This window comes from Triticum aestivum, chromosome 3D, assembly GCF_018294505.1.
Source record: "Triticum aestivum cultivar Chinese Spring chromosome 3D, IWGSC CS RefSeq v2.1, whole genome shotgun sequence".
NCBI lineage: Eukaryota > Viridiplantae > Streptophyta > Magnoliopsida > Poales > Poaceae > Triticum > Triticum aestivum.
In genome coordinates, this window is record NC_057802.1 from 91413380 (window position 1) to 91424828 (window position 11449).

At 52.7% G+C, this 11449-nt stretch overlaps 1 protein-coding gene across 1 annotated transcript; it reads right to left on the reverse strand.

Annotated features, from left to right (window-relative positions):
• Positions 1-4006: 4006 nt before the first annotated feature.
• LOC123074223 (uncharacterized) lies at positions 4007-5001 on the reverse strand. Its single transcript, XM_044497118.1, has 2 exons — positions 4310-5001; positions 4007-4201 (listed from the first exon to the last, which is right to left on the reverse strand). The coding sequence occupies exons 1-2, from the start codon at positions 4973-4975 to the stop codon at positions 4112-4114; spliced, it is 756 nt and encodes a 251-aa protein (XP_044353053.1). The 5' UTR covers positions 4976-5001; the 3' UTR covers positions 4007-4111.
• Positions 5002-11449: the final 6448 nt, after the last annotated feature.

The following is an 11449-nucleotide window of genomic DNA, read 5'->3' on the forward strand; positions in this document are numbered from 1 at the left end:
TGGGTCGGGGGGAGATTTTTCTCCTGTGCGGTCTCAGCCTCGCTCGACCCGGCAGGCATGTGTGGGGTGCTTGGACTCAGCTATGTGGAGGCCCTTTTTAGCATCGGTTCGACTATGCCCGAGGGAGCCCATACAGTCTACCAAACAGAGAAAAGTGGGTCGGATAGGGAACTTTTAGGCCTATACACTCTTCATGCATGCTATCAAACACACCCTAAGGCCTTGTACAATGGGGAATGCTTATGTACAGGTGCTTAAGGAGAGAGAGTATGCTTCTTCCTAAAAAAAATTGACACCTACAATGGGCAGTGCCTCGTACAGGTGCTTAGGCTGGATTAATACATATGATTAAAGAGAGAATGTTTGTTTGTCCACCATCGAAAGGCTGAAGCATCAGTGCCAACCGGAAGCAAACTTTGGCTTCTGTTGCCTCTCTGAAGCACCTAGTCAAGCGCCTAGGAGCAAAAAAACCCGGTTTTTTCCCTTAAGCATCCGTGAAAGCACCTCTATTGTACAGGGCCTTAGGCCTTGTACAATGGAAGGTGCTTAGGAGAGGTGCTTAGAGAAATAAATCATGATTTCTTAAGCACCGGTGCTTATTTGTACAGGGTAGACGCTTGAGCATCTACAGCCGGAGTTGGCAAATCCGGCCACACAAACGCTCGCGGACTCGCCCGGGCGCTGACCGGGCACTTCTCAAAAAATGTAATCCATATCCGAACACCTTAATTACCATATCTCAAAACCATACAAACTCACGCAACTACGTCGACGCACACGCATCATCCGGATACTCCATCGCATTGCACTAAACATGCCATTGGACTACCAAAATTTGGCATGTTTGGCTATGGTGGAGTTCATCCACGACTGCCCCTGCCCTTTCAGGCACGCTTGCCATCCTTCTCGCGGAAGTGCCGGTCGAAGACGCATTACGGATCGAGCCGGATCTGCTCGTCGCCCGAGCTGTCCTCACCGTCGCTGTCCTCCTTCGGTGGCAGTCCGACCATGGCACGGACCGCCCGATTTTGCTCACGAGCGAGGGCGTGTGTGTTCCCCCGCTGTCGTTGCTTCACAATGCGGGCGCTGATGGCTTCCTCCTCTGCGGCCGCCGCTTCGACCACCTTCGCTGCCGCCATTTCCGCCGTGAGACGGGCCTCAACGGCCCTTATCCTCTCCTTCACACGGCGGGCCGCCTGTCCCTGGGGGGACTCGTACTCTGCCCGACCGATGATGGGGAAGGAGAGGTGTTCCGACCGGGACCGCGAGGATCCAGCACCAGAGGACACGAGCGCCCGGTGAGCCGACGCTATGGCATCGCGGCGGACGGATCCGTTAGTCGGCCAGGCACTGTCCTCCCGAGAGCGGCGGAGTGCAATGCGGACTGACATTGCCTCCTCCAACCCACACGGGACGACACCCCAGTCGACGGATCCGGACTGGTCGGAGTCCGATCCGCTGCCTGCCATGGTGGAGAAGGTCGCAAACCGCCGGAGGTGAGCTGGGGTGGCAGAGGGGACTGGACTGAAGTGGCTAGGGTTTGGTCCGGCGAGAGGATGGGGACGGATATAAGTGGGGTCGGGTGGGCCAGCATGGGCCGGGTCCGACGTGGCGGGCGCGCCCGGGCGCCCCATATCCGCCCCATATTTGTGTTGGATATGGGGGGTGCCGGTCAGCCCGGGCGTTTGAGGGCCATTTGAGGGGCCTGTCTGGGTCCAAATTTCGTAACCGGGCAGCGACCGGGTGGCCTGCCCAAGCGTTTGAGATGGGTTTGAAGGGTCTAGTTGTAGATGCTCTAAGGTCACCGGTTCTGCCTTTTTTGGTCCAACTGCCGATCCGGTTCAGTTTTTTATAAACTAATGGCTAAATCAAATAATTCCGAATATTGAAGCTGGATTACTCGATCACATAAACAAAGAATTTGGTATAGTAGAAAATGACTTTTCTGTGTCCTGCTTTGAATGCGACAATGATATCCTATATTCATTATCTGTGTCTAGTTGGATTGTTGTTTCTCTTTCCATTTGCCATTTCGTCGGATTTGGAATCAGATTCGGGTGAAAATTATCCGATCCGGTTTCACTCTTAGAAAGTTGAAATCCTTCTAGGTGGTCTAGACTAAGATGGTGTGGGAAAAGGTCCCCTCTATGATGCTTTTGGGTGTTTTTGGTGTGTTTTGGGCTTTTGGGGTCCCATCTTAGCAGCGAAGGAAGGCATGTAGATAAGTGATTAGACTTATCATTGAGACGTTCATTACGGTTATATCAACTCGATATAATGTTTGAATGAAAATGCATTTTTATTAAAAAGCTAAATATTATCTAGCCTTGCTCCCGTTGCTGGTCTTGGATGCTGCTCACGATAAAGGCTCGTGGCCCTTCCAGTTGCCTCGACCCGACCCAAAGCTTACCGGACTGAGAACAACCGAAACAGGGGAACCCTAGGCCTTTTCTGGAGTAGAGGCGGTTGCGTAGACGTTTCATTCCTCATACCTCATCTGTGGGGATTTGTCATGTTGGAGCATAGAGAATTGTCGGGAAATTGTCCACATGTTCGGAAGAATTTGTTGTCATACATGCTTCTAGAGTTCCCGGTGCTTGTCAGGCTACATCATAGGGGGTGTCGTTCGCTCGCGAGGGTTGGGGGTGAATGGTGAGCCTATGAGGATTGTCACATGCGGACGTGACACCGCTTTAAAATTTAGGCGTGGGATCGAACACATCATAGAGTGTTCTCTCAGAAAACCAATTCCATGAAAACGTTAACTCAATAGGATTTATATTTTTGTTTCCGGTTCCTAAGAGCAGACATTGTATAAGATGTCCAACAAAGCAAAGCAAACCACATCAACAAGGAAAACACTCCGTTTCCACCGGCTGATAATAACAAACGTAAGCCTCCCGCGTTGCTTGCCACGTGTCCTCTGGGCCCATGTACCGCCGGCCGGCCTTATCTCTTCGCGTCCCTTCTTCTCCGCAGACTTCGCCACTCGTCTTTTTCTCCTCCCCATCTCTGCTCATCCCGCTCGAAGGGGAGAGCTCCCATGGCAACGCCGGCCACCCCGCCCCGCTACAGAGAACCAGGGAGGATCGACGGCACCCACCACCTACCACATCCCCGCCGCAAAAGGTGGGTGCTGAAGCCCCCAACGCCACCACCGCGGTGCTGCAACCTAGCATGGGCGACACACACATGTGTGAGGAGGCGGCCGCTCGTCGTTTCTGCCGGCGATGCGATGCCCCGCTCACCCACGGCCATCGTGCTGCGACGCAGCAATTCGCCCGTTGCCGCCATGCTGCGGTGCACCTCGTCGGCGGCTCGGCGCTACTCCTACTGCGAGGACACCTCGTCGCAGGGTTGCTCTGGCTGCGACGCAACTCATCCACAACAGCCAACATCGACGCCCACTGCATCATAGCACCAGTGGCGTCGCGGCCGCTGCATCACAACTCCGGCGACGTTGACGTCCGTTGCATTGCAGCTCCGGCGGCCGCTGCATCACAACTCCGGTGGCGTCGACGTCTGTTGCAGGCCGCTGCATCACAACACCGGTGGCGTCGATGACCGTTTGCATTGCAGCTCCGGCGGCCGATGTATTGCAGCTCCGGCAGCGTCGCCACCGCTGCATGACAACACCGGTGGCGTCGACGACCGCTGCATTGCAGCTTCGGCAGGGCCGGCGGCCGCTACATAGCAACTCCGGAGGCGACGCGGCTGCTGCATCACTGCTCCGACGGCGTCGCGGCCGCTGCAGCGCAAACTCCGGCGGCGTCCACGACCGCTGCATCACTGCTCCGGCGGCGTCGCGGCCGCTGCAGCGCAACTCCGGCGGCGTCGACGACCGCTGCATCACAGGTACGGAGGCGTCAACGGCCACTGCATCATAGCTCCGGCAACGTCGACGTCCGTTGCATCGTAGCGGGACAGTGGGCGACTGGGCGTTGTGCTGTGGTGTGCGAGGCGAACATGTGCATCTGAGAGGAAGTGGGATCCGTGGGACTTTAAGTGAACGGCTATGATGTGCATGATCGGACGGTTATCAAGGAGTTATCATCCGGCTTACGCCTAGCATCGGCCCATTAACAAGGACGTCGCAACTAAATAGTATCGCTCAAGGGCTTGAGGCCTTCCGCTTCTTCCCAAGGAAGACGTCGGTGAGAACCGTCTTTGACTGCAGTGACGCCTTCAGCATATCCAAACCCTACCAAAAATCAACACTTAAAGAATGAGCTAAGACTTGCAGTCCTAATGAAAGGGAAAAAAATGAACTGAACGATCAATTTGCACAAGTGAAGTCGTCAGTCATTACCTCGGCGTAGCCAAGCTGCACGGTCTTCTCCTGGAGAGATCCGATGTCCGTGATGCCAAAGGTGTTGAGGATGGTGATCCCGGAGATGGTGGACATAGGCGCGATCTTGAGGTCGTCCATCACCGTGTACGTCACGATCCGCTGCACAAACCCGGCGGCGGCCCCTGCCGCAGCAGCAGGCGACCCAGCGCCGCCGACGGAGCCAACAAGCTGCGCCCAAGTCGTCATCCTTGCGCCGCAGCTTCCACACGGCGTCCCACTTGCCATGGTCACGTAGCTCCTGCAGTTGGGTGAGTATGTGCCGGTGCAGCGGAAGATTTGCAATGTGGTTTGCGGCGCCTTTGCCTCCGGAAGCTGGAGCAGCTTCCCGCTCTCGCAGCCGCCGGCGGGCCTGAGCAGGTCGTCCTTGGCGTTGTCGCGGCAGATGTAGGTGTCGTCGAGCCTGTCGACGCTGCTGTAGAGGTTGACCACGGAGCCGGCCGCGGGGTTGTCGTCGGCGATCAGCTTGGCCACCGTGCCCAGCGGCAGCGTGAGGAGGGAGAAGAGGAAGTCGACGACGTCCTTCCCGGCCTCGGCGTACAGCACGCACTGGGACTTGCTGTTCACCAGCAGCTTCATGCTTAGCTTGTCGCCGCCGGCAGCATTGGTTTTCTCGGTTGATGACATCTTTGATTTCGACCAAAAAAGGGGTCCGGGATTTGCCGGGATATGCCCCTGGGCATTGCCATGTATATATACGAGGACGATCCTTGATCGCCAAGATTACAACGATACACAAGATACTAACAAGATAAAATTACAGATTACAACAAATAAATATGGTTATCCCTGACTACGCGGGATATAGCTAGATTACACTGGCAAGTTGAGCGTTACAATTATGATTCCCCAGTGCAGATTACAACAAGTCCGGTTTCTCTGTTGAGATGTGCCGATTTTGCTGGCTCAGATTTGTTGAGTATCCTGATTATCAGGAAGTATAGGATAAAGTAGAATTTATTTCTACCTTTTTCTTTTTCACGGGTGAATTTATTTCTACCTTGTCTTGCATCAAATATTTCTTTCACATGGTATCAGCCTAGTCTTGATCCACAATCCTAGCCGCCGCCACTTTCACACCGCTCCGCACCAGGGCGGTCGATCTCCATGATCGTTATCGGGGACCACGCCGCCCGTACCTAGGGTTCGTCCACCGGTCATGTTGATCGGCTGTTCTAGAGAGTTTTTTTCGTGATCTTTTGATCCGGATTTTTCTCTTGTGTCGTCGTCTTAATCTTTTTTTTGTTTTCTGATCTAAGATCGGTTTTCGTAGCCCGCCGCCACCGTCGACCCTCGCGCGCCTCTACTCCAACTCCGGCGCGACCACCAGGACACTTCTCCGACCGGGCGGCCTCACATGACGCGGCGGCCCGTCACGGCCCTCGTCCGCATGTCTGCCCGTCCGTTGTTGTGCGTCGGCTGTCGTTGCCCTGTCCCCGAGTATAACGCACCCCTCCACCGATCGAGTAACGGGTTACCGTTGCATTGACCCGTCGGACAGCAGCGCCGCCACCCCGTGGTTCTCCATGTGACTGCACGGACCCGTGCCGCAGCTGCGTCGCCCTTTCGGCCATAGCGCCGCGGCATGCGGTCCACACCACTGTCCCAAGGCCGTTCTCGCGGTTGCACTGACCTGTGCGTTGCCACTGCATCGCCCCTTCGGACCGTAGTGCCACGGCCCGCGGTCCACCGTCATCCCAAGGCCGTTCCCGCGGCTGCACCAACCCGTGCGCTACCACTGCGTGGCCCCTGTGGATCATAGCGTCGTGACACGCGATCCATGCTGTCATTCCAGACCGTCCCCGCAACTCCATTGATCCTCGCGCTGTCGTTGCATCGTCCCTTCGGAGACCAACCGATGAAATCTTGCTGGTTCCTAGGAGACGTACGTATCTTAAGGATTTCAGCAATATCCATTTACCAGAAGTGCTCCTCGAGACGGTCCATAATCCAAACATCAATAGTGTCTAAGAAAACGGAGGCATGATTAAACCGACATTTCCTTTTAGGAGTAATTGGACGAAATCATATTGTCAAGGGATCCAGGGCCCCTTCCATGTTCTAACCGATGCCTCGCCACCAATCCTCCATATTCTACATTTCTTAACCAGGTCCAAACCATATAGTATGCCTTTCCAAACAACCGAGGAATTTTCAGAGAACACAGTATCCAGTATACTTCCGTTTGAAAAATATTTTGCCTTTAACAAGCGAGCACATAAACTGTCAGAAGACTCAATTAATAGCCACACTTGTTTTACCAACAATGCTTGGTTAAAAGCTCGCATATCCGTGAATCCTATACCACCCTTACTCTTAGGTAGTCTCAACTTGTTCCAACTGAGCCATGCCATCTTTTTCTTGCCCTCCACACCCCACCAATACTGCCTCATCATTCTCTTGTAAGATCATCACACATCGAAGCAGGTAACAAAACACGTTCATAATATACATGGAGATAGCCTGGGCAACAACTTTGATCAATATCTCTTTATTGCCCGAGGACATGAACTGCTCACTCCAATCCACAAGTTTCTTCCTTAGTCTTTCCTGGGCAGTTTCAAACCTCCCTTTATGCATTTTTCCCTCAGGTACCCGCAAACCTAAATATTTTAGTTCAAAAGCTTCACCAGTAATCTCCAACAACCTATTTACTTCCACCCATACCACCTCAAAAAAATTACTAGAGAAAAGGATGGTGCACTTTTATGGTTTTATAAGTTGACTCGCGCATAAGTGCTCAACAAACCTTTCACAATTATTGCTTGCTGCTCTAAAGCTCGAAAAAACAAAAGTGAATCATCCACAAATAATAAGTGATATATTGTCGGCGCACCATGACAAATTTTAACTCCTTTGTGACGCCCCCGATTTGACCGTACACTAATCATGCACGCAAACGTGTACGATCAAGATCAGGGATTCACGGGAAGATATCACAACACAACTCTAAAACATAAATAAGTCATACAAGCATCATAATACAAGCCAGGGGCCTCGAGGGCTCAATACAAGTGCTCGATCATAGACGAGTCAGCGGAAGCAACAATATCTGAGTACAGACATAAATTAAACATGTTTGCCTTAAGAAGGCTAGTATAAACAGGGGATACAGATCGAAAGAGGCGCAGGCCTCCTGCCTGGGATCCTCCTAACTACTCCTGGTCGTCGTCAGCGGGCTGCACGTAGCAGTAGGCACCTCCGGTGTAGTAGGAGTCGTCGTCGACGGTGGCGTCTGGCTCCTGGGCTCCAGCATCTGGTTGCCACAACCAGGTAGAAGGAAAGGGGGAAAAGAGGAAGAAAAGCAACCGTGAGTACTCATCCAAAGTACTCGCAAGCAAGGAGCTACAGTACATATGCATGGGTATATGTGTAAAGGGCCATATCGGTGGACTGAACTGCAGAATGCCAGAATAAGAGGGGGATAGCTAATCCTGTCGAAGACTACGCTTCTGGCCACCTCCATCTTGCAGCATGTAGGAGAGAGTAGATGGTAAGTTCACCAAGTAGCATCGCATAGCATAATCCTACCCGGCGATCCCCTCCTCGTCGCCCTGTTAGAGAGCGATCACCGAGTTCACCAAGTAGCATCGCATAGCATAATCCTACCCGGCGATCCCCTCCTCGTCGCCCTGTTAGAGAGCGATCACCGAGTTGTATCTGGCACTTGGAAGGGTGTGTTTTATTAAGTATCCGGTTCTAGTTGTCATAAGGTCAAGGTACAACTCTGGGTCGTCCTTTTACCGAGGGACACGGCTATTCGAATAGATAAACTTCCCTGCAGGGGTGCACCACATAACCCAACACGCTCGATCCCATTTGGCCGGACACACTTTTCTGGGTCATGCCCGGCCGCGGAAGATCAACACGTCGCAGCCCCACCTAGGCACAACAGAGAGGTCAACACGCCGGTCTAAATCCTATGCGCGCAGGGGTCTGGGCCCACCGCCCATTGCACACCTACACGTTGCGTACGCGGCCGGAAGCAGACCTAGCCCCCTTAATACAAGTGCGAGCTTACGGTCCAATGCGGCGCGCGCCGCTCGGTCGCTGACGTCACGAAGGCTTCGGCTGATACCACGACGTCGAGTGCCCATAACTGTTCCCGCGTAGTTGGTTAGTGCGTATAGACCAAATGGCTAGACTCAGATCAAATACCAAGAACTTGTTAAGCGTGTTATTTTTAAGTATCCGCGGGCGCCGACCAGGGCCAGGCCCACCTCTCTCCTACGTGGTCTCAACCTGCCTTGTCGCTCCGCCACAAAGTAACAGTCAGGGGCCGTCAGGAACCCAGGCCCACCTCTACCGGGATGGAGCCACCTGTCCTTTCAGCCCCCTCATCAGAATCACTTGCGGGTACTCAACGAGCTGACCCGACTTTAGTCACCACATGTGTCATGTATATAAAGTATATAGTATATACCCGTGATCACCTCCCGAAGTGATCACAGCCCAGTAGTATAGCATGGCAGACGGACAAGAGTGTAGGGCCACTGATGGAACACTAGCATCCTATACTAAGCAGTAGGATAGCAGGTAAGGGTAACAACTGTAGTAACAATGACATGCTATGCATCAGGATAGGATTAACGGAAAGCAGTAACATGCTACACTACTCTAATGCAAGTAGTATAGAGAAGAATAGGCGATATCTGGTGATCAGGGGGGCGGCTTGCCTGGAAGCTCAGCCGAGAAGGAGGGGTCGTCAACACCGTAGTCGTACTGGGTAGCAGCGGCGTCGGTCTCGGTGTCTAGCGAGAGAGGAGGGGGAAGAAATAATAAATATAATGCAAACATACGCCTGACGATGCATGACATGACAATGAGCGTTGCTAGGTGTGACGCCCGGATAATTATACTACAGTGAAACTCTGCTAATGATGCCACGTCACCTCCGTTACTGTTGCTAATCTCTTGTTCGTTCAAAAACCGGTTCAAAATTCAAATTCAAAATATGTCAAACAATAAAAGTTTCCAAACATTAAAACTAAAATGCTCTAAGCGCGTCAAATAAATTATAAGTAATTATGGTGGAGAAACCAAACTTTGATAAAATGTTTAAAGGCTCTAAGATAATTAAAACAGTAGTTAAACAATTAAATAAATGCCTATTGAATTTTATAGAATATTAAACTATTTTATTTTGGGTTGAGAATTAATGTGGCAGTAGTATATTTATAAATACAAATTTAGGTGCTAGTGTTAATTTTTATAAAACTGAAATAAAAAGGAACAAAAATAAAACAGAAATCAAAAGAAAAATTAAACAAAAGGAAAAAGACAAAAGAAAAATAACAACAAAACTAATCTACTGGCCCTGTGGCCCATTAGCCGAAAACACGGCCCACTTAACCCCTTCCCCTTTCTCCTGTTCACCCCCGGCGCGCTGGACGCGCGCACCGCGTCCATGGCCGAAGATGGCCACGGGGCGGCCATCCGGTGCCCCCCGGCTCCTTTAGGTCGACGGCGACCCCTCCCCGAACCCTCCTGACGAACCCTAGCTCACTCTCCCATCTCCCTCGCGCCGCTCTCTCCTTCCCCGCACGAGCTCGAAGCACTGCCGCCATGGCCTCCGTCGATCTCGCGGCCACCGTCGCCCTCACGCCTCGAGACCGCGCCTAGGAGATGCACCGTCGTCCTCTACGTCCTCTACGAGGACTAATTCGAGCTCTGCGCCTCTCCATCGCCGGATCCGCATCGTCTTCTACCTCCGGCCACCGAAGCTCCGCCGCGTCGATTCGCCGCCCCCCCTGCGCTCCGAGACCTCAACGAGCCTTCCTTGTGCTCCCTGGTGAGCTTTGCCTTTTCCCCCTCTTCTTTCTCCACGGATTCGTGCCCATAGCCATAGTAGCCGCCTCCGCTGTAGCTCGCCTCCGCCGCCGTGCTCGTCGCCTTCAACGCCGTCACGGACGAGCTCGTCCGAGCATGTAGCCGTGCTCGGCGCACGCATAGGAGCTCAATGCCACCGCTAGCTCGCCCTGCCAAGCCCCGCATCACCGTTTGCGCTCACGCCCGACTCCGGCAGTCCACCGATGTGCTCGCTGCCGTCACTTCCGGCCACGCCACCGCCGCCACTGGATGCGGCTCACCGCACTCGTTCAAACGCCACCTCCCGCGCACGAAACGAGCCACCGTAGCCGAAACCCGACCACCTCCCGACGCGCGCCGCCGCAAAACGTAGTCTCCAGAGTTACTCCGGCGACGACACTGACCTGCGCCACGTGGCGGCCTACCGGGTCACTGACCCGTGGGCCCAGGTACCCTAGTCGACTGGGTTGACCAGTCAACCCTGTTGACTGGGCACCATGTGCCACCGACATGTGGGACCCCCCTCAGTTAACTAAGACTAATCCGAATTTAAACTTAAACTATAATTAATATTGCCACTGATAGTGGGGGCCACCTGCTAATTAGACTATCTTAGATTTAAATTAAACTCTAGTTAAGCCTCTCTCTATGACATGCGGGACCCACTGATCAGGATTGACCTGGACAACCTGAGGTTTGACTGCTGACGCCTGGATGATATCATGCTGACATCACATGTCATTGTTTTGGATAATTCAAATTTAGATAATGAAATTAATTCCAGAGTATTAGTAAATCTTTAAAATTAATATAAAATAATCTGTAACTCGGATGAAAATACTTTATACATGAAAGTTTCTCAGAACGACGAGACGAATCCGAATACGCAGACCGTTCATCCGCCACGCGTCCCTAGCATAGCGAATCTGCAACTTTCCCCCTCCGGACCGTTTGTCTGAAAACGTGAAACACCGGGGATACTTTCCCGGATGTTTCCCCTCTTTGCCAGTATCGCCTAGTACTGCGTTAGGGCACACCTAGCACCGTTCGTTGTCATGTCATGCATCGTCATGCTTATGTTTGCATTATATTTATTGTTTCTTCCCCCCTCTTCTCTCGTTAGACACCGAGACCGAGGCCGCTGCTACCCAGTACGACTACGGTGTTGACGACCCCTCCTTGCCGAAACAACCAGGCAAGCCCCCCTGATCACGAGATATCGCCTATTCCTTCTCTCTATTGCTTGCATTAGAGCAGTGTAGCATGTTACTGCTTTCGGTTAATCCTATTCTG